Genomic DNA, 23875 nt, shown 5'->3' with positions numbered 1-23875 from the left:
TACAGGTGGGCTGTGACGATTTCCAACTGCTCAGGTGGGTGGGAAACTGGGTTTCCCGCCGCATGAATAAGTAAGTGCAAATAATAGTAAATGGACATAAACTTCTTATGTCCATAACTATTCGCACGAGCGATTAATCCGCTTCAAACCAACACCGGAATATTGCTAATTAAATACTCTTCCGATGGATACTAAACACCACAGTATTACTCCTGTCTGACCCTTCGTATCAAACAAAGAGGGATTTCTCTGTCCATGAACATGCTGCATTAACCAAACTTTCAGAATCTATCAAAGGGACCATGATCTACAAAATACATTATATAGTGGAAATATGTAACGAAAGAGTCGCCCGCTAGACGCATACAATCTCTACCGTAAATGCGCATACCGTGCGCCTGCGGGTGCCCGCAACAGCGAGTATGCGCACGCACGGGAGAGCGCACGCATGCGCAGCAGGGACACATATGAGGTGCAAATATGGCAGTGTGCATCGTGATATTTTTCTGACTTTGACACCAGGTACTCATAATGCCCGTCTCTCGTATTGAAAGCCGTCTTCCACTCATCTCCTTGACGAATACGTATCAAGTTGTATGCTCCTCTTAAGTCAAGCTTAGTAAATACTCGAGCTCCACGCACTCTATCGAAAAGCTCTGTGATGAGCGGCAGAGGATACTTGTTTTTAATGGTGACTTCATTTAAACCACGATAGTCAATGCATGGTCTCAGCCCTCCATCTTTTTTCTTTACAAAGAAGAAGCCAGCTCCCGCTGGAGAAGTGGAGGGATGGATGAAGCCCTTCTGCAAATTCGACTTAATGTACTCAGACATAGCTTGTGTCTCTGGAACCGACAAAGGATAAGTGCGACCTCGGGGCGGTATTTTCCCAGGAATGAGCTCAATGGGACAGTCCCAAGCCCTATGCGGAGGTAATTTATCAGCCGCCTGTTCCGAGAAGACATCCAAAAACTCTCGATAAGCCTCAGGAACTAACTCCACGTCCAACTTGGCCGATGCACGGAGTGGAACGACAGGAGTAAGACAATTCAATCGGCAGAAAGGACTCCAAGAAATTATTTGTGTCGACCCCCAGTCGACATGAGGGTTGTGTAGCCTGAGCCAGGGAAGACCCAAAACGAGATCATGAGACATTTCCTGAATAACTAGAAACTTCAGTTGTTCATGATGTAAAGCTCCCACTTGTAGCTGAATTGACTCAGACTGACTCGTAATCAAGGCGTTAGGAATTTGAACCCCGTTAATGGCTGTAATAGTAATAGGTCGCTCGACCAACTGTAATTTCAAACCCAAACTCTGGGCGCAGGGAAGAGAAATAAAATTCCCCGCAGCACCTGAATCCAAAAGAGCCATAACGGTCTTGACTTTTGTTTTAGTAGACAAAGATACTGAGAGTAAACAGTCCACTTCTGGAGAAGATTGAGAAACCACACCCAGCTTGACTTCCCCGGAACAGGCTAGGATTGCCCGTTTCCCGGGCGAGCTTTGCAAGACTTGAGGAAGTGATCCGCGGCTCCACAGTAGAGGCAAAGTCTGTTCTCACGCCGACGCTGTCGCTCCTCTGGAGACAGTCGAGACCGATTAATCTGCATGGGTTCGTCTGGAGCTGTCGTAACCGATGGTTTAGACGGAGGAGCCCGGAATCTGCACCGATCAGACCGAGAACGTTCGCCAACTCGTTCCTGCATGCGGAGATCCACTTTCACACAGAGCGAGATCAACTGTTCCAAAGAATCTGGCAAATCTCTTGTAATCAATTCGTCTTTAAGACGGTCGGACAGCCCGTTCCAGAAAGCGGCCCGTAAGGCATCATTATCCCAGCGCAATTCGGAAGCTATGGTCTGAAAATGAATCACATACTGACCCACTGAACGAGAGCCTTGTCGAACTCTGAGAAGATCTGAAGAGGCAGCGGCCGTTCTGCCAGGCTCATCAAAGATCCTGCGGAAAGATGAGATGAAATTAGTGTAGTTGGAAACCAAAGGATCAGATCGCTCCCATAAAGGAGACACCCATTCCAACGCTGAACCCTCAAGCAAGGAAATAATGTATGCTACTTTGGATCGATCCGTGGGAAAATTGTGTGCGAGGAGTTCAAACTGCACCTCGCACTGGTTAAGAAAACCACGGCAATTCTTCGGGTTGCCGTTGTAGCGAGAGGGAGTGGGAAGCTGAAGGCGTGACCTGGTACCGGACACTGCGTGAGCATTAACAGGAACGACTACCGGAGTGGGTACTGGAGCTGGAACTGGAACTACTGAAGCCAGGGAAACCTGAATTTGATCCAACCTGCCGGATAGTTCTTGGAGATACCGCATCACCTGGTTTTGCGCCGCTTCCTGACTCTGAACACGGGAAACCAGATCTTGGATGGCACTTGCTTCTGGGTTCCGATTCCCCGGGTCCATGAGGCCTGTGTATACTATCACTGACCTGGTCGAAGGGTGTTGTGGACTCGGGGCTTCTTCCGGTGACAGGGAAGAGGAACCGCTACTGGGTCGCAATAGAGATGGCCGGATGTAGGTCTTCTTCATACAGGATGAAGACGGTAAGCAGGAAGCACGGAGGAATGATGAAGGTCTCCTGAAAAACAAGACTAGTAAAAGTGCTAAGTGCTGAGGTACAGGGGTGCTGGTATTATTGAGGTACTGAAGGCACTGAGGTGCTGAGACACCGAGGTACTGAGGTGCTGAGGTTCTGTGGTACTAAGGTGCGGAGGCACCGAGGTGCTGAGGTTCTGTGGTGCTGAGGCACCGGAGTGCTGAGGTTCTGAGGCACTGAGGTACTGAGGTGCCGAGGCACTGAGGTGCAGATGGCGCTCAGGCGCCTTGGTGGCACGGAGGTGCGTGATGGCGCTCGGGCGCTTGGAGGCACGAAGGTGCGAGATGGTGCTCGGGCGCTTGGAGGCACGGAGGTGCTTGATGGCGCTCGGGCGCCTTGGAGGCACGAAAGTGCATGATGGCGCTCGGGCGCTTGGAGGCACGGAAGTGCGTGATGGCGCTCGGGCGCTTGGAGGCACGGAGGTGCTTGATGGCGCTCGGGCGCTTGGAGGCACGGAAGTGCGTGATGGCGCTCGGGCGCTTGGAGGCACGGAGGTGCTTGATGGCGCTCGGGCGCTTGGAGGCACGGAGGTGCGTGATGGCGCTCGGGCGCTTGGAGGCACGGAAGTGCGTGATGAAACACTGAGACACTGGAGACACTGGGGACACTGGAGACACTGGAGACACTGGAGACACTGGTATACTGGAAAGCACAGCGGAAACAGGAACAAGGGAGCTCTGGAGATCACTGCTTCTGACAAGCAGAATGATGATACACAGGCGCTGGCTCCCTGCTCGGCGTCTGGCTTTGAACCTCCCGCCTTAGTCTGATTGGCGGAGCGGGCAGATGACGTCAGCCCCGCTCCGCCTACCTAATCTAGAGCAGCATGGCGGCGCCCTCGCTCGGGAGCCGCCGGAGAGACACGCCGACCCGACGCCGGACCCCCGAGGCCGCCGGAGGGGAGAGACGCCAGGCCATCCAGGACACCCGCAGAGGCAAGCGCGGCTGCCGCTGCCCACGGGGTGTGACACCGAGGAGTTGTCATCTCTAGTCAGAGACATCCTAAAACCAGGACAGGTGTCGGTACATCAATGCACACGAGTCCTGGGAAAAATGGTAGCTTCGTACGAAGCATAATTCCATTCGGAAGACTCCACGCAAGGACGTTCCAGTGGGACCTGTGGGACTAATGGTCCGGGTCCCATCTACAGATACAACAGCGGATAACCCTGTCAGCAAGAAACAGGGTGTCGCTGCTGTGGTGAGGGCTCATCTACTAGAGGGCCGCAGATTCGGAATACAGGACTGGGTCCTGGTGACCACGGATGCCAGCCTTCGGGGCTGGGGTGCAGTCACACAGGGAAGAAATTTCCAAGGAGATTTCGCTTCACATAAATATTCTGCAGCTAAGGGCCATTTACAATACCCTAAGCCAAGCAAGGCCCCTGCTTCAGAACCAGCCGGTACTGATCCAATCAGACGACATCACGGCGGTCGCCCATGTAAACAGACAGGGCGGCACAAGAAGCAGGATGGCGATGGCAGAAGCCACAAGGATTCTCCGATGGGCGACCTACACCCAGGAGAATGGGGACTTCATCCAGAAGTTTTCCAAATGCGGGTAAACCGTTGGGAATGACCACGGGTGGACATGATGGCGTCCCGCCTCAACAAGAAGTTGAAAAGATATTGCGCCAGGTCAAGGGACCCTCAGGCGATCGCTGGGGACGCTCTAGTGACACCGTGGGTGTACCAGTCGGTTTATGTGTCTCCTCCTCTACCTCTCATACCCAAGGTACTGAGAATAATAAGAAGGCGATGAGTGAAAACCATACTCGGGGTTCCGGATTGGCCATGAAGAGCTTGGTACCCGGAACTTCAAGAGATGCTGGCAGAGGACCCTTGGCCTCTGCCGCTCAGACAAGACCTGCTGCAGCAGGGACCCTGTCTGTTCCAAGACTTACCGCGGCTGCGTTTGACGGCATGGCGGTAGAACACCGGATCCTAAAGGAAAAGGGTATTCCGAAGGAAGTCATCCCTACCCTGATCATAGCCAGGAAGGATGTCAACGCAAGACATTATCGCCGCGTTTGGCGAAAATTTGTTGCTTGGTGGGAGGCCATGAAGGCCCCGACGGAGGAATTTCAACTATGTCGATTCCTGCACTTCCTGCAAGCAGGGGTGACGTTTGGGCCTCAAATTGGGGTCCATCAAGGTCCAGATTTCGGCTCTGTCGATTTTCTTCCAGAAAGAACTGGCTTCACTGCCTGAAGTTCAGACTTTGGTTAAAGGAGTACTACATATTCAGCCTCCTTTTGTGCCTCCTGTGGCACTTTTTGGATCTCAACGTGGTGTTGGATTTCCTAAAGTCGCATTGGTTGAGCCACTTAAAACCATGGAGCTAAAGTATCTCGCGTGGAAAGTGGTCATGCTGTTGGCCTTGGCCTTGACCAGGCGTGTGTCAGAATTGGCGGCTTTGTCATGTAAAAGCCCTTATCTGATTTTCTATATGGATAGGGCAGAGTTGAGGACTCGTCCTCAGTTTCTCCCGAAGGTGGTCTCAGGTTTTCACTTGAACCAACCTATTGTGGTGCCTGCGGCTACTGGGGACTTGGAGGATTCCAAGTTGCTGGACGTAGTCAGGGCCCTGAAAATTTTATTTTTCCAGGACGGCTGGAGTCAGGAAAACTAACTCGCTGTTTATCCTGATGGCACCCAACAAGCTGGGTGCTCCTGCTTCTAAGCAGTCTATTGCGCGCTGGATTTGTAGCACTATTCAGCTGGCGCATTCTGCGGTAGGATTACCGCAGCCTAAATCAATAAAAGCCCATTCCACAAGGACGGTGGGCTCATCTTGGGCGGCTGCCCGAGGGGTCTCGGCTTTACAACTTTGCCGAGCAGCTACTTGGTCAGGGGCAAACACGTTTGCAAAATTCTACGAATTTGATACCCTGGCTGAGGAGGACCTGGAGTTCTCTCATTCGGTGCTGCAGAGTCATCCGCACTCTCCCGCCCGTTTGGGAGCTTTGGTATAATCCCCATGGTCCTTACGGAGTTCCCAGCATCCACTAGGACGTCAGAGAAAATAAGAATTTACTTACCGATAATTCTATTTCTCGTAGTCCGTAGTGGATGCTGGGCGCCCATCCCAAGTGCGGATTGTCTGCAATACTTGTACATAGTTATTGTTAACTAATCGGGTTCTTGTTGTGAGCCATCTATTCAGAGACTCCTCTGTTATCATGCTGTTAACTGGGTTTCATATCACAAGTTGTACGGTGTGATTGGTGTGGCTGGTATGAGTCTTACCCGGGATTCAAAATCCTTCCTTATTGTGTACGCTCGTCCGGGCACAGTATCCTGAGGCTTGGAGGAGGGTCATAGGGGGAGGAGCCAGTGCACACCAGATAGTCCTAAAGCTTTCTTTAGATGTGCCCAGTCTCCTGCGGAGCCGCTATTCCCCATGGTCCTTACGGAGTTCCCAGCATCCACTACGGACTACGAGAAATAGAATTATCGGTAAGTAAATTCTTATTATTTGTCCTGTATAATCCCAAGAAAATTGGGTGTCCTGCGTCTAAGCAGACTATCTCTCGCTGGATCAGGGTCACTATCCAGCATGCATATTCTACGGCAGGATTGCCGTGTCCCAAATCTGTTCAGGCCCACTCTACTCGTAAGGTGGGTTCTTCCTGGGCGGCTGCCCGGGGTGTCTCGGCTTTACAGCTTTGCCGAGCGTCTACGTGGTCTAGGTTGAACACGTTTGCTAAGTTCTACAAGTTCGATACTTTGGTCACTGAGGACCTAAGGTTTGGTCAATCGGTTCTGCAGGAGCCTCTGCGCTCTCCCTCCCGTTCTGGGAGCTTTGGTACATCCCCATGGTACTAATATGGACCCCAGCATCCTCTAGGACGTAAAAAAAAATAGGATTTTAATTACCTACCAGTAAATCTTTTTCTCGTAGTCCGTAGAGGATGCTGGGTGCCTGCCCAGCGCTTCGTGTTCCTGCAGTGGTTTCTTGGTTCAGTACTGCTTTGTTCTTGGTTAAGTACTGTTTTGTTACTTGGTTAAGTATTCTTGTTCAGCAGTTGCTGAGTTTTCAAGCTGGTTAGCTTGGTATGTCTTGTATGTGTGAGCTGGTGTGAATCTCGCCACTATCTGTGTATAGTCCTTCTCTCGAAGTTGTCAGTCTAGAAACTGTGCCCGAGGAGATGGAGTCTGGTAGGAGGGGCATAGAGGGAGGAGCCAGCCCACACTATTAAAGTCATAAAGTGCCCATGGCTCCTGGTGGACCCATCTATACCCCATGGTACTAATATGGATCCCAGCATCCTCTACGGACTACGAGAAAAGGATTTACCGGTAGGTAATTAAAATCCTATTTTATATGGAGCCACTGAGCTGTATCCAGCTATTTTTTTCTAATTAGTAGGTGGATCACCCACATCCCGCTTACTTCCTAGTGAAGTGAGCAGGATGGGGAGATAATACGGATGAAACTTGGTCTGTAGGGAGTGGGCGGGGCTAAAAATGAAATGAATTGCCTCACTTTAGCCCCACGAATCACGGCATTTTGCTGTGACAGGAGCAGGGCATAATAATATGGAGAGCCCCCAAAACGGTCAGCAGCATCTCATCTCCAGGCTTTTCCTAGAGAAAAAATAACTAAAGTATGCAAGTATGTAATAATGTTATGCTCTGTATATACTTTTATGTTTGCATTATATCTGTATATTTATTCTATAAGGTGCTGCAAACTATGTAGATTAATAGTAATACCCCATTCAATAAACCATTCCTCCCCTCCCTACATCTCTAACCTCATCTCTCTCCACAGTCCCTCCTGCCTTTCCGCTCCTCCTCTGGCCAACATCTTTCCTTTATCCTGGTCACTTCGTCTCACACTCTACTCCAAGATTTTACTTGAGTTGCTGCCATCCTCTGGAACTCACATCCTCGCCCAATCAAATTCTCAACCGGTCTCTCCAGCTTTAATTATTCTTTTTTTTTAATGATTAATACAGTATACCATAAAGAAGGCAATGTTTATGGTATACTGTGCATCCATAATTGGAGGTCCCATATCGATACTCTTTATCGAAAGGGGATTACCATAAACAATTGATCCATGAAAGTTTTTTTTCCCTCCAATAACTATTAATATCGTTATGTTCTGATGTATCAATAAACCTTTTTTTTTTTTTTTCGATGATGATCTCTGTGGGGGCCGAGGCTTTAATATATTTATATGCTCCTCTCCAGAAACCAGGTATAAACTGGGGGGTGGAGGCGCTGCCAACATTACGTTTTCCAATCAGCTGCTCTTCTCTGCAGCCGCCAGATAAATGCAGTGCTGCCCTTACTGTGCATATCAGCGGATTCTCTGCAGCTGCCGGGTGGGGGGATCTGCAGCCAGGCTCCCGATCACTGCTGGCCACAGTGATTGGGACACACTAGGAGAGAAGCCAAAGCTACTGTAAGCCGTGGCTGCTCTCTTAACAATGCAGTCTTGGGTGCTGTGCAGCCACCAGGTGGTGGGTGCAGGGCTGCCCGACCATTCTGACCACAGTAATCGGGACACACTGGAGGTGGAGCCGTGGGTGAAGTGGCCTGGAATTGGCGGCTGCTGGAAGATTATCTTCCAGCAGCCGCCCCGGGTGTTTCTGACTGGTAACATTATTTGAGGCCATATTTGGGAAAGCTCAACCTAGTGTGGTCACAAACAATGCGATTTATTATACCAGGCAAGTGGTTAAAATGTGCCTTTTCATGAACTCATACCAGCCCTCCTGATTACTTGACACAGTTATATCTCCTTCCCAGTTCACCCTCCAACTCTCTGCCTCTTCTCCTTATGGGTCTATTCAATTATTGTTGGATCTTCCGACAAGAATTGAATAGACCCCTGCCTCTCGCTCTTCCTTTGCACTATCCATGTCACCTGTGCTCAGCTCTGCTCCTTTCCCCACCCAGTCTGTGGTGTTATTTGGCATTTTCATTATGTACCTGTAGTTATGCTTTGCTCCGCTCTTGTATATTGTACTCTGATACCCTTACTGCTTTATGAGTAAACCTTGCGCAGTACCGGGTACAAAATATTTAAAAATTAAATTTCTTGAGTTTTACCAAAACTGATATATACATTTTAGTTAGCATTATTTATTTAAGGACATGTGACTCTATTTTCTAACATTTACAAATAGAATGATTTTGATTCAGGGACTTGCCCCACACTACCACTCCCCATTTGCTTCGGTCCCTTTAAACCTTATTTTCCCAACGTGCATCCTCCGACTTCCGGGTGCCGGCGGTGACGTCATGCAGGAGGCATTCTCGCTTCCTTACACAGCCCGCTTCCTGCCTGGCCGCGCATGCGCATCTGGGACCTTTAAACGTGCGATTGGACGGGAAAATCAAGTCCGGCTCTCTCCCCCGGCCTGTTTGCGGTGTGTTCATATATCCTTCCGCCGACGGGACTCATTGACGTGTTCATCCCATGAGCGTCCTCTCCCTGCCTTTCCTCCCGTCGCGGGCCTCGCAAAGTGCCCCGTCAGACGTCCCGCTTCACCCTGTCAAACCTAGCACCCTGCTTTTGCCGCGGCGAGGCCGGTAAAGGGCGGGGTCACCGGAGGGGGCGCGGAAGGAGGCGGTGATGCGACAGCAAGATGGCGGCCGCGGAGACTGAGGGGGAGAATCGACTCTGAGGGAAGAAAACAACAATAACAAGGTGAAGAGCTCCCCGTTAGTGGCCCTGTCAGCCCACTGGGCAGCCATATGGAGCAAGAGGTGGTCTGTGGGGCTGAGGACTGTACTCTGCTGCCTGTGGGTCTCCCATCCCTGTCACACAGCCATAAAGCAGTATGTTATTAGGGAAAAGATGGGCTCCCGTGTACTCACTGGGGATGAACAGCTGCCATTGGCTGGTGTGGGCTGTGTAGCAAGTTCTATTCCTAGGCAGAGTTTTGACCTATGAATTCCAAGTTCCAGAATGTGAGCCTTAGGGTATTCCATAGAGCTCTATTACGTATGCTTGATAGCAGTTATTTATAGATAAATTGCTTTAAGTTGTATATATACCGTGACATCTATACGCTTAACGGGAGCGTGAGTAGTCATGGGTTGGGTGGTGTTATCCAATTATTAAACCCTGACAACATGGCTGTGTTTTGAGTTATCCGTTAACTGAACACGACGCGCCGCCAATGGCCGTTTGGCAGTGAGAGCGCTGAACGTGCTTGTAATAACACCCCTGTGTTAATCAGATCAGCAGCAAGTATTGCAAGACTGGATAACAATATGGTTTGGAGTATAAATAGTAACGTGGTTGGCCGTAAAGTGGGAGGAAGGGTGAATTTTTTTTTTTTTTTGTCTGTCTGATCACTCCCTTTTTTTCTCTGTTTATTACACAGGCAGAATAATCTGTTTCTCAGGAACCGGCTGAAGCCTTTACACCCAGGGTACAGGTTTAATCATCATTACAGTCACAGGCCTGACTCACTCCACCAGTTCTGCATTGTACCCGCACGGCCTAGTGTCCTGTGACGTTGAAGGATAATGCTGTGATACGTGTCGACACCCTTCCCTCAGACTCCCCAGTTCATGCTTTTTTTGTAGAAGGTGACGTACAGACATGGAGTCTGAAGACTTTATACCGCCCCCAGAATGCCCTGTTTTTGAACCGACTTGGGCAGAGTTTGCGGACCCATTGGGTTACATTGCCAGAATCAGGCCTATTGCAGAAAAGTCTGGTATATGCAAAATCCGGCCGCCGGTGGTGAGTATCTGTCTTTAGTTCTTGTTTGGCTTCCATTTTTATTAGGAGTTCTTTGAAATAAGTCTTACAACTAGAGATAAGGTCTCCATAGGGGGTCCATAAGTTTTAAACATATTTACCCAATGTTATAGGTTTTTCTTAAGCTGGGTATACACCTGATGCAATGGAACGATACTTTGCACCACTGTGCACACTGCACTGTACGGTGGCGCTGCTGTATTTAACACTGCGTCGCCCGTGGAATCCTCCCATTGGACACGCAGCAGGATGATTTGGGTAGATTTGAGGGTATACACTTTACAATCACACCATAATCTGATATATGGTATAGTGTTTCCCCAGCGTTGGAGTTCAGTTTGTGTTTTTTATTTCTTTTTCGCCATATTTCGGTCGCTTTGTTCTGAATGGAAATCAAGCAACACAACAAAAATGGCTGCTGACTGGGAAGATTGTTGGGCTGTAGACCATTGTATACAGTCTGCCCAGGACTGTTGTCTCATCCTCTACCAATTATAGTGTTTACTCCATCCTATTATAAAGAAAGGCTAGACTTCCTATGTCTTCCTTTACCCCGCAGTGATAAGATAGGCAGGTGACTGTCCTACATTTTTATGCCACTTGTAAGATAACACTGGCCCCTTCTTGTTTTAAATGTCCTTTGGCCCTGGGAGAACAGGCAACTTCAAGATCTGAGTGTAGTACATCCCAACCCCCCCCCCTCCCCCCCCCCCCCCCCCCCCCCCCCCCCCGTTACCATTCCGCACTACCTTTGTATTGTATGACATGGCTGCTAAGTGAGGGCCTTTGTCTGCAGAACAGCAGGATAGTTAAAGGCGACAGGCTGGGCAGCCCTGTGGATTCCATCCACATATGAGGACAGAAGCCAAATATTCACTGGGAATATTTGTGTACAGATGTAGGATTGTTCTTTGTACTGCTAACTTTTCGCCAGTACTCTTACGATTAGATAATTGAAGCCTGAAGAGTCCCATAGAATTCTATAAGGCAATCTCTAAGTGGGCTAAATGAATAAGGCCATCTAATAAAGCCTACATAACTTCTTGTATTTAATTAACCCATGATTAATTTTGGTGCTTAAAGCATCATGGTGAAAGGGTCTCTGTGGCCATATTGTTCCCAGGCAATCTGTGGTGTGTGGCTAATCTATGAAGTCCGTGTTCTGCACAGTCCCCTCTTGTAATGTAGTCACACATAATACTGATGCAGAAATAACTCTTATCTGGCTGATCATCTCTCATGTAACCGGTGAAATTTGAAGAATTGCTTTGTTGCAGAAAAGACCAACTTTGGGCTTGACTGGATCCCCTGGGCCTTTGTGACACGGAAAAACAATTTCACCATTTGTAGCATTTGCTATTATTTAAAGTAACCGTGTTGGAAAATATTGTTGCTCATTTTATTTTACTGCAAACTTTGGGGGACATTTACTAAGCAGTGATAAGAGCGGAGAAGTGAGCCAGTGGAGAAGTGGCCCCATCAACCAATCGGCAGCTCTATCGTTTTATAGTATGCAAATTATAGCTGTTACGTCAGTGCTGATTGGTTGCCATGGGCAACTTCTCCACTGGCTCACGTCTCCGCTCTTATCACTGCTTAGTAAATGTCCCCCTTATTCTTTAATAAAAATCAAATATAATCACCGTCCTTTACTTGCTTTGACAGAAAGGGGATTACGTACTATGCATCGGGTTCTAAAGGCCGGTGCTTCCGATTTGTGTTTATGCCCGAAATTCAAAAGGGCAATGCTTTTACCATGTTTTGCTAGAAAAATCATTGCCCTTTGAAAATTTCGGGCATAAACACGATCAGAAACTCTTGGCTTTAGAACCCGACGCTTAGTATATAAACCCCATAGGAAGTAATTTTTAAGTCCTTACACCAAAAGTACGTAATACAAATGCAGTTTCTTTGTGCATGGGAAGTATACTCACAGACTAACATGCCAACAGGAAACCTTGAGTGCAGTCACATTACAGATCACATTTCAGGCCTGTCAGAAAATTAGGTCAACAAGAATCCCAAGCATAGCGTAGGCCCAATTGTTATGTTTGTGTGTTATAATATAGTGGTTCTACTGCCTTTCACACTTCCATGATCACTATCTAAATACATGTCGCCCAATATTACACATTCTGTAAATGTTCAGCTTTATATATGGGTGTAGTTTCGAGTAATTTTTGAAAAATTTTTTTTTTATTGAAATGTAGTATATGTGCAAGTCACCATGAAAAAACCCCTCCCCGAACCGTAGTTGACGCACGCATCTAGTAAGACTACACGCCAATGTAATAACTCCTCATATGGGAACTATGAGAGAAATCATTCTGCAGATAAATGAGGTCATAGTGCAGTTTACGTTGAAGCCTGAATTTCCTATTGTGGCAGAAGTGAAGTGACCGAACAGGCTGTGTAGGTTGTGTTTCCCTGCCTGGTATAATGTCCTTGTTCAGGCTGCACATTAGGTGTAGCATGAGATAGAAAGACTCCAATTAATGCAGTGTTATCTAGAACACACGAAGGCCATGCTCATAACACAACATATAGAGCCCTATGTTGCAAATTGGGTACACAGACTCCAGGCACAGTGATGGCTGGCACAGTATCATCACCAGAGCGACCTTGTTACATAGAAACATACAATATGACAGCAGATAAGAACCTCTTGGCCCATCTAGACTTGTGTGTAGTGACGCGTTGAGGTTTCGCAGAATCTACGATTGTCAGTACATTCGGCCGAGTCTTCCTGGTGATGTCGTTCTTTGACTTCGAACGATGATGCCAATTCTGGTCGAGGATTATTGGGGTCGATTCAATTCGGCAACAGATGAATAGCGCCGGGAATTAGCTCCCTTAACAGGTAGTTTTGTCGGGAGAACGGGCATTCTCCGACTTAACTACCCGTGGCGATGCTGATTCACGACAGAATCAGCCTCGCGCCGGCCGCACTTTTGTCGGGTTTTCTTCTCTCACCCCCCTACGGGTAACTCGTAGCTGAATTGAATAGCGTCGGGAGCTAATTCCCGGCGCTATTCATCTGTTGCCGAATTGAATCGACCCCATTGACTTCACAGTATTGAGCTGTGCTATACCTATTATTTTAAATTGTGTTGAATCACTGACTCATTATACAATTCGTAATAAATAAATTATAATTTTTTTTTTATATATATATATATATATATATATATATATATAATATATATATATATATATATATATATATTTCTCTAACGTCCTAAGTGGATGCTGGGGACTCCGTAAGGACCATGGGGAATAGCGGCTCCGCAGGAGACTGGGCACATCTAAAGAAAGCTTTAGGACTATCTGGTGTGCACTGGCTCCTCCCCCCATGACCCTCCTCCAAGCCTCAGTTAGATCTCTGTGCCCGAACGAGAAGGGTGCACACTAGGGGCTCTCCTGAGCTTCTTAGTGAAAGTTTTAGATTAGGTTTTTTATTTTCAGTGAGACCTGCTGGCAACAGGCTCACTGCATCGAGGGACTAAGGGGAGAAGAAGCGAACTCACCTGCGTGCAGAGTGGATTGGGCTTCTTAGGCTACTGGACATTAGCTCCAGAGGGACGATCACAGGCCCAGCTTGGATGGGTCCCAGAGCCGCGCCGCCGGCCCCCTTACAGAGCCAGAAGGCAGAAAAGGTCCGGAAAATCGGCGGCAGAAGACGTCCTGTCTTCAACAAGGTAGCGCACAGCACTGCAGCTGTGCGCCATTGCTCTCAGCACACTTCACACTTCGGTCACTGAGGGTGCAGGGCGCTGGGGGGGGGCGCCCTGAGACGCAATAAAAACACCTTGGATGGCAAAAAAATGCATCACATATAGCTCCTGGGCTATATGGATGCATTTAACCCCTGCCAGAATCCATAAAAAAGCAGGAGAAAAGTCCGCGAAAAAGGGGCGGAGCCTATCCTCAGCACACTGGCGCCATTTTCCCTCACAGCTCCGTTGGAGGGAAGCTCCCTGTCTCTCCCCTGCAGTCACTACACTACAGAAAGGGTTAAAAAAAGAGAGGGGGGCACTAATTGGGCGCAGTATTAACTATACAGCAGCTATAAGGGGAAAAACACTTATATAAGGTTATCCCTGTATATATATAGCGCTCTGGTGTGTGCTGGCAAACTCTCCCTCTGTCTCCCCAAAGGGCTAGTGGGGTCCTGTCCTCTATCAGAGCATTCCCTGTGTGTGTGCTGTATGTCGGTACTTTTGTGTCGACATGTATGAGGAGAAAAATTATGTGGAGACGGAGCAGATTGCCTGTAATAGTGATGTCACCCCCTAGGGGGTCGACACCTGAGTGGATGAACTGTTGGAAGGAATTACGTGACAGTGTCAGCTCTGTATAAAAGACAGTGGTTGACATGAGACAGCCGGCTACTCAGCTTGTGCCTGTCCAGACGTCTCATAGGCCGTCAGGGGCTCTAAAGCGCCCGTTACCTCAGATGGCAGATATAGATGCCGACACGGATACTGACTCCAGTGTCGACGGTGAAGAGACGAATGTGACTTCCAGTAGGGCCACACGTTACATGATTGAGGCAATGAAAAATGTTTTACACATTTCTGATAATACGAGTTCCACCAAAAAAAAAGGGGTATTATGTTCGGTGAGGAAAAACTACCTGTAGTTTTCCTGAATCTGAGAAATTAAATGAAGTGTGTGATGATGCGTGGGTTTCCCCCGATAACAACGGATAATTTCTAAAATGTTATTGGCATTATATCATTTCCCGCCAGAGGTTAGGGTGCGTTGGGAAACACCCCCTAGGGGGGATAAAGCGCTCACACGCTTGTAAGGGCTCTACCTTCGCCTGAGATGGCCGCCCTTAAGGATCCTGCTGATAGAAAGCAGGAGGGTATCCTAAAAGGTATTTACACACATACTGGTGTTATACTGCGACCAGCAATCGCCTCAGCCTGGATGTGCAGTGCTGGGTTGGCGTGGTCGGATTCCCTGACTGAAAATATTGATACCCTAGATAGGGACAGTATATTTTTGCCTATAGAGCATTTAAAAGATGCATTTTTATATATGCGTGATGCACAGCGGAATATTTGCCGACTGGCATCAAGTCTAAGCGCGTTGTCCATTTCTACCAGTAGAGGGTTATGGACACGTCAGTGGTCAGGTGATGCGTATTCCAAACGGCATTTGGAAGTATTGCTTTATTAAGGGAGGAGTTATTTGGGGTCGGTCTTTCAGACCTGGTGGCCACGGCAACAGCTGGGAATTCCACGTTTGTACCCCAGGTCGCCTCTCAACATGAGAAGACGCCGTATTATCAGGCGCAGTCTTTTCGTGGACAAGCGGGCAAAAGGTTCCTCATTTCTGCCCCGTGACAGAGGGAGAGGAAAAAGGCTGCAGAAATCAGCCAGTTCCCAGGAACAGAAACCCTCTCCCGCCTCTGCCAAGCCCTCAGTATACGCTGGGGCTTTACAAGCAGAATCAGGCACGGTGGGGGGCCCGTCTCAATGAATTTCAGCGCGCAGTGGGCTCACTCGCAAGTAGACCCCTGGATCCTTCAGGTGATATCTCAGGGGTACAAATTAGAATTCGAGACGTCTCCCCCTCGCCGTTTCCTAAAGTCGGCTTTACCGATGTCTCCTTCTGACAGGGAGACAGTTTTGGAAGCCATTCACAAGCTGTATTCCCAGCAGGTGATAATCAAGATACCCCTCCTGCAACAGGGAACGGGGTATTATTCCACACTGTTGTGGTACCGAAGCCGGACGGCTCGGTGAGACCGATTCTAAATCTAAAATCTTTGAACACTTACGTACAGAGGTTCAAATTCAAGATTGAGTCACTCAGAGCAGTGATTGCGAACCTGGAACAAGGGGACTACATGATGTCTCGGGACATCAAGGATGCTTACCTTCATGTCAAAATTTACCCTTCTCACCAAGGGTACCTCAGGTTTATGGTACAGAACTGTCACTATCAGTTCAGACGCTGCCGTATGGATGGTACACGGCACCCCGGGTCTTTACCAAGGTAATGGCCGAAATGATATTCCTTCGAAGGAAGTGAATTTTAGTTATCCCTTCCTTGGACAATTCCCTGATAAGGGTAAGATCCAGGGAACAGTTGGAGGTCGGTGTAGCACTATCTCAGGTAGTGTTGCGGCAGCACGATTGGATTCTCAATATTCCAAAATCGCACCTGGTTCCGACGACGTGTCTTCTGTTCCTAGGGATGATCCTGGACACAGTCCAGAAAAAGGTGTTTCTCCCGGAGGAGAAAGCCAGGGAGTTATCCGAGCTAGTCAGGAACCTCCTAAAACTGAGCCAAGTCTCAGTGCATCAATGCACAAGGGTTCTGGGTAAAATGGTGGCTTCCTACGAAGCAATCCCATTCGGCAGATTCCACGCAAGAACTTTCCAGTGGGACCTGCTGGACAAATGGTCCGGGTCGCATCTTCAGATGCATCAGCGGATAACCCTGTCACTAAGGACAAGGGTGTCCCTCCTGTGGTGGTTGCAGAGTGCTCATCTTCTAGAGGGCCGCAGATTAGGCATTCAGGACTGGGTCCTGGTGACCACGGATGCCAGCCTGCGAGGCTGGGGAGCAGTCACACAGGGAAGGAATATCCAGGGCTTATGGTCAAGCCTGGAGACATCACTTCACATAAATATCCTGAAGCTAAGGGCCATTTACAATGCTCTAAGCTTAGCAAGACCTCTGCTTCAAGGTCAGCCGGTGTTGATCCAGTCGGACAACATCACGGCAGTCACCCACGTAAACAGACAGGGTGGCACAAGAAGCAGGAGGGCAATGGCAGAAGCTGCAAGGATTCTTCGCTGGGCGGAAAATCATGTGATAGCACTGTCAGCAGTATTCATTCCGGGAGTGGACAACTGGGAAGCAGACTTCCTCAGCACGACCTCCACCCGGGAGAGTGGGGACTTCACCCAGAAGTCTTCCACATGATTAAAAACTCGACAGGTATTGCGCCAGGTCCAGGGACCCTCAGGCAATAAGCTGTAGACGCTCTGGTAACACCGTGGGTGTACCAGTCAGGGTGTGTTCCCTCCTCTGCCTCTCATACCCAAGGTACTGAGATTGATAAGATGGAGAGGAGTAAGCACTATATTCGTGGTTCCGGATTGGCCAAGAAGGACTTGGTAACCGGAACTTCAAGAGATGCTCACGGAGGATCCGTGGCCTCTACCTCCTAAGAAGGGACCTGCTCCAGCAAGGACCCTGTCTGTTCCAAGACTTACCGCGGCTGCGTTTGACGGCTTGGCGGTTGAACGCCGGATCCTGAAGGAAAAAAGGCATTCCGGATGAAGTCATCCCTATCCTGATCAAAGCCAGGAAGGATGTAACCGCAAAAACATTATCACCGCAATTGGCGAAAATATGTTGCGTGGTGCGAGGCCAGTAAGGCCCGACGGAGGAAATTCAACTGGGTCGATTCCTACATTTCCTGCAAACAGGAGTGTCTATGGGCCTGAAATTGGGGTCCATTAAGGTTCAAATTTCGGCCCTGTCAATTTTCTTCCAAAAAGAACTAGCTTCAGTCCCTGAAGTTCAGACGTTTGTAAAAGGGGTACTGCATATACAGCCTCCTTTTGTGCCTCCAGTGGCACTTTGGGATCTCAATGTAGTTTTGGGTTCCAAAAGTCACATTGGTTTGAACCACTTAAATCTGTGGAGTTAAAATATCTCACATGGAAAGTGGTCATGCTGTTGGCCCTGGCCTGGGCCAGGCGCGTGTCAGAATTGGCGGCTTTATCCTGAAAAAGCCCTTATCTGATTTTCCATTCGGACAGGGCGGAATTGAGGACTCGTCCTCAGTTTCTCCCCAAGGTGGTTTCAGCGTCTCACCTGAACCAACCTATTGGTGGTGCCTGCGGCTACTAGGGACTTGTAGGCCTCCAAGTTGCTAGACGTTGTCAGTGCCCTGAAAATATATGTTTCCAGGACGGCTGGAGTCAGGAAATCTGACTCGCTGTTTATCCTGTGTGCACCCAACAAGCTGGGTGCTCCTGCTTCTAAGCAGACTATTGCTCGTTGGATTTGTAGTACAATTCAGCTTGCACATTCTGTGGCAGGCCTGCCACAGCCAAAAATCTGTAAATGCCCACTCCACAAGGAAGGTGGGCTCATCTTGGGCGGCTGCCCGAGGGGTCTCGGCTTTACAACTTTGCCGAGCAGCTACTTGGCCAGGAGCAAATAAGTTTGTAAAATTCTACAAAATTGATATCCTGGCTGAGGAGGACCTGGAGTTCTCTCATTTGGTGCTGCAGAGTCATCCGCACTCTCCCGCCCGTTTGGGAGCTTTGGTATAATCCCCATGGTCCTTACGGAGTCCCCAGCATCCACTTAGGACGTTAGAGAAAATAAGAATTTACTTACCGATAATTCTATTTCTCATAGTCCGTAGTGGATGCTGGGCGCCCATCCCAAGTGCGGATTGTCTGCAATACTTGTACATAGTTATTGTTACAAAAATCGGGTTATTATTGTTGTGAGCCATCTTTCAGAGGCTCCTCTGTTATCATGCTGTTAACTGGGTTCAGATCACAGGTTATACGGTGTGATTGGTGTGGCTGGTATGAGTCTTACCCGGGATTCAAAATCCTTCCTTATTGTGTACGCTCGTCCGGGCACAGTATCCTAACTGAGGCATGGAGGAGGGTCATAGGGGGAGGAGCCAGTGCACACCAGATAGTCCTAAAGCTTTCTTTAGATGTGCCCAGTCTCCTGCGGAGCCGCTATTCCCCATGGTCCTTACGGAGTCCCCAGCATCCACTACGGACTATGAGAAATAGAATTATCGGTAAGTAAATTCTTATTTTATTTATATATATATATATATATATATATATATATATATATATATATATATATATATATATATATATATATATATATATAATTATTATTTATATATTTTTTTTATGCACCGTAAGACTATTTGCAGGTGGCTATGGACCATTTGTTTGGTGTCCGCCCCTCCCAAATGCTTTAACACAAATCCACACAGGAGTTGCGCTCACATCGTGGAAGTGGCCTCTGAGTCTGGAATCTCTCTCAAACTATTTGATAAAGTGTAAGCTACTATTGGTTTAAGATAACACTGGATCCAACATTGTTGCTTTGCACGGCAGATCCATTGGACCGTCCCTCACTGGGTTGCTGAAAATGAAACCATATACAGACACTTATGTCCCCTCTCAACACCCTCTCTGACACGGGGTGCTCAGTTAAATGGGTGTAAGTTGAAGAAAGTGACTTTCCACTATACAGATGTGCACTTATTTTGATGTCCTCATGTTGGTAGCATATGTACCTGGTCATCATTTGCACTTATCTCTGCAGGATAGGCATCTAGTATAAGCCGTCTACATTACGTGTGTTTCTGCAGGTTGGCATGAGCCGCATTTGTGTGAGCACCCCTTTACCCCCTTAGCCTGTGTGTGCATGCCTTTTCAGCCATAAAGAGGTTATTGTCTGCTTTGTCGCGTATGTGGTTTTCTTTGAGTGTGCGCAGTGTGAATCCGGGCAATTTAGGCTCTGTAAACCAGCGTATGTTTGAAGACTGTTCCTTCATGATGAAAGGGAAGTGTGTGTCTGAGGCCGGAAGAAAAGGTGCCAGTAGAGAGGTTGAAGAGGTGACCGCGAGCGCCAGAGGAGAGTAAGAGTAAGTGGCGGGATGTCATAAATACACGTCAGACATTTAGGGGTAAATTTACAAAGATGGGATGTTTAATTGTTCAAATTCCACTTCTCAATTTATCTAGCACCTTCTAGAAGATAATACCTGGAATCTGGTTGTTATGGGCAACATCCCATCTTAAATAGAACTTCCATCTTAGTAAATTTACCCTTAAGTAGGCTTGTTGTGCTCCTCCAATTGGCATTCGCAGCTGATATCCCTTGTTGTGGAGAGAGTCAATAGGCACCAAAATGGTTTTAGCAAATGTTTTGTTTACATGCGTGTCACTATCACGTTAAATACAGCAATTGGGGTGGCCCCCCTGCTGCTAGGAACCCCTTCAAACCCATATCTTGCAAGACTATATTAAGTATTGAATTTCTTATCCAGTATCCAGAAAAGTTTAAAGAAAGTTGGCGGGGGGGGGGGGTTGGAGGAGTTTCAACAAATTATCGCGTTTTGTCATGGTCTCCCATCCACTGTCATCTGACAATCACCATGAGGTGCGCTGCTAAACCATTTAATTAGAAGAATGCCAGAGGCATGATGGTGGGAGGAAGAAAAGTCTTTTTATTTGTTTTAGGTGTGGTGTTTAAAATGATTGAAAACGAGCTATTTAGAAAATTGTAGATACTAAATGTTCTGTATAAACCTGTATTCAGAGCTTAACAGTTTGCAGGTATTACACTTGCCATAACTCAAAAATGTTAACTTAAAATACACGCGAAGTACAAATGGTCAGTTGTATAAAATACGAAGGGTGTGCAGTAAGTTTCCGGATGCACAAAAAGTATTATATTTTCTCTAACGTCCTAAGTGGATGCTGGGACTCCGTAAGGACCATGGGGAATAGCGGCTCCGCAGGAGACTGGGCACAAAAGTAAAAGCTTGAACTAGCTGGTGTGCACTGGCTCCTCCCCCTATGACCCTCCTCCAAGCCTCAGTTAGATTTTTGTGCCCGAACGAGCATGATGTGGAAGCAGAGCAATTGCCTGTATTAGTGATGTCACCCCCTAGGGAGTCGACACCTGACTGGATGGTTGTATTTAAAGAACTACGTGACAATGTCAGCACTTTACAAAAAACTGTTGACGACATGAGACAGCCGACAAATCAATTAGTGCCTGTCCAGGCGTCTCAGACACCGTCAGGGGCGATAAAACGCCCGTTACCTCAGTTGGTCGACACAGACCCAGACACGGATACTGAGTCCAGTGTCGACGGTGAGGAGACAAACGTAATGTCCAGTAGGGCCACACGTTACATGATCACGGCAATGAAGGAGGCATTGAACATTTCTGACACTACAAGTACCACAAAGAAGGGTATTATGTGGGGAGTGAAAAAACTACCAGTAGCTTTTCCTGAGTCAGATGAATTAAATGAGGTGTGTGATAAAGCGTGGGTTTCCCCCGATAAAAAAGTGCTAATCTCTAATAAATTATTGGCACTATACCCTTTCCCGCCAGAGGTTAGGGCTCGTTGGGAAACACCCCCTAAAGTAGATAAAGCGCTCACACGTTTATCTAAACAAGTAGCGTTACCGTCTCCTGATACGGCCGCCCTCAAAGAACCAGCGGATAGAAGGCTGGAAAATATCCTGAAGGGTATATACACACATACTGGTGTTATACTGCGACCAGCAATCGCATCAGCCTGGATGTGCAGTGCTGGAGTGGCGTGGTCGGATTCCCTGACTGAAAATATTGATACCCTGGATAAGGACAGTATATTACTAACTATAGAGCATTTGAAGGATGCATTACTATATGTGCGTGATGCACAGAGGGATATTTGCACCCTGGCATCAAGAGTGAGTGCTATGTCCATTTCTGCCAGAAGAGCGTTATGGACGCGACAGTGGTCAGGGGATGCGGATTCCAAACGACATATGGAAGTATTGCCGTTTAAAGGAGAGGAGTTATTTGGGGCCGGTCTATCGGACCTGGTGGCCACGGCAACGGCCGGAAAGTCCACCTTTTTACCCCAGGTCACCTCTCAGCAGAAAAAGACACCGTCTTTTCAAACTCAGTCCTTTCGTTCCCATAAGTACAGGCGGGCAAAAGGCCACTCATTTCTGCCCCGGGGCAGAGGAAGAGGAAAAAGACTGCACCAGGCAGCCTCTTCCCAGGAGCAGAAGCCCTCCTCTGCTTCTGCCAAGTCTTCAGCATGACGCTGGGGCTTTACAAGCGGACTCGGACACGGTGGGGGCCCGTCTCAAAAATTTCAACGCGCAGTGGGCTCACTCGTAAGTGGACCCCTGGATTCTGCAGGTAGTATCACAGGGGTACAAACTGGAATTCGAGACGTCTCCCCCTCGCCGGTTCCTGAAGTCTGCTCTACCAAAGTCTCCCTCCGACAGGGAGGCAGTTTTGGAAGCCATTCACAAGCTGTATTCCCAGCAGGTGATAATCAAGGTACCTCTCCTACAACAGGGAAAGGGGTATTATTCCACGCTGTTTGTGGTACCGAAGCCGGACGGCTCGGTGAGACCAATTTTAAATCTAAAATCCTTGAACACTTACATAAAGAGGTTCAAATTCAAGATGGAGTCACTCAGAGCAGTGATAGCAAACCTGGAAGAAGGGGACTATATGGTGTCTCTGGACATCAAAGATGCTTATCTCCACGTCCCAATCTACCCTTCTCACCAAGGGTACCTCAGGTTTGTAGTACAAAACTGTCATTATCCGTTTCAGACGCTGCCGTTTGGGTTGTCCACGGCACCTCGGGTCTTTACCAAGGTAATGGCCGAAATGATGATTCTTCTTCGAAGAAAAGGCGTTTTAATTATCCCTTACTTGGACGATCTCCTAATAAGGGCAAGGTCCAGGGAACAGTTAGAAGTCGGAGTAGCACTATCTCAGTTAGTATTACGTCAGCACGGGTTGATCCTAAATATTCCAAAATCGCAGCTGATTCCAACGACACGTCTCCTGTTCCTAGGAATGATTCTGGACACAGTCCAGAAAAAGGTGTTTCTCCCAGAGGAGAAGGCCAGGGAGTTATCCGAGCTAGTCAGGAATCTCCTAAAACCAGGCCAGGTGTCAGTGCATCAGTGCACGAGGGTCCTGGGAAAAATGGTGGCTTCTTACGAAGCGATTCCATTTGGAAGATTCCATGCAAGAACGTTTCAGTGGGATCTTCTGGACAAATGGTCCGGATCGCATCTTCAGATGCATCAGCGGATAACCCTGTCGCCAAGGACAAGGGTGTCTCTTCTGTGGTGGCTGCAGAGTGCTCATCTACTAGAGGGCCGCAGATTCGGCATTCAGGATTGGATCCTGGTGACCACAGATGCCAGCCTGAGAGGCTGGGGAGCAGTCACACAGGGACAAAATTTCCAGGGCTTGTGGTCAAGCATGGAAACATCTCTTCATATAAACATTCTGGAACTAAGGGCCATTTACAGTGCCCTAAGTCAAGCAAAAACCCTGCTTCAGGGTCAGGCGGTATTGATCCAATCGGACAACATCACGTCAGTCGCCCACGTAAACAGACAGGGCGGCACGAGAAGCAGGAGGGCGATGGCAGAAGCTGCAAGGATTCTTCGCTGGGCGGAGAATCATGTGATAGCACTGTCAGCAGTGTTCATTCCGGGAGTGGACAACTGGGAAGCGGACTTCCTCAGCAGACACGACCTTCACCCGGGGGAGTGGGGACTTCATCCAGAAGTCTTCCAAGAGATGGTAAACCGTTGGGAAAAACCAAAGATGGACATGATGGCGTCCCGTCTCAACAAAAAACTAGACAGATATTGCGCCAGGTCAAGGGACCCTCAGGCAATAGCGGTGGACGCTCTGGTAACACCATGGGTGTACCAGTCAGTGTATGTGTTCCCT

The 23875-nt window shown here is 48.2% G+C and overlaps 1 protein-coding gene across 3 annotated transcripts in view; it reads left to right on the top strand.

Moving 5' to 3' along the window:
* The first annotated feature begins 8940 nt into the window (after positions 1–8940).
* The window catches only part of LOC134948527 (lysine-specific demethylase 5C-like), a 137815-nt gene continuing 122880 nt past the window's right edge, over positions 8941–23875 (top strand). For 2 of the 3 annotated variants that reach the window (XM_063936554.1, XM_063936552.1), the window contains exons 1-2: positions 8941–9289; positions 9972–10336. In XM_063936554.1, the coding sequence (XP_063792624.1) occupies positions 10193–10336 (144 nt within the window). In that variant the 5' untranslated portion in view covers positions 8941–9289; positions 9972–10192. Of the gene's footprint in view, positions 9290–9319; positions 9421–9971; positions 10337–23875 lie in introns of those variants that run through there. The other variant, XM_063936553.1, reaches the window with a different exon arrangement.

The sequence above is a fragment of the Pseudophryne corroboree genome, chromosome 8, assembly GCF_028390025.1.
Source record: "Pseudophryne corroboree isolate aPseCor3 chromosome 8, aPseCor3.hap2, whole genome shotgun sequence".
Lineage (NCBI taxonomy): Eukaryota > Metazoa > Chordata > Amphibia > Anura > Myobatrachidae > Pseudophryne > Pseudophryne corroboree.
This window is presented reverse-complemented; position numbering and strand designations above follow the sequence as displayed.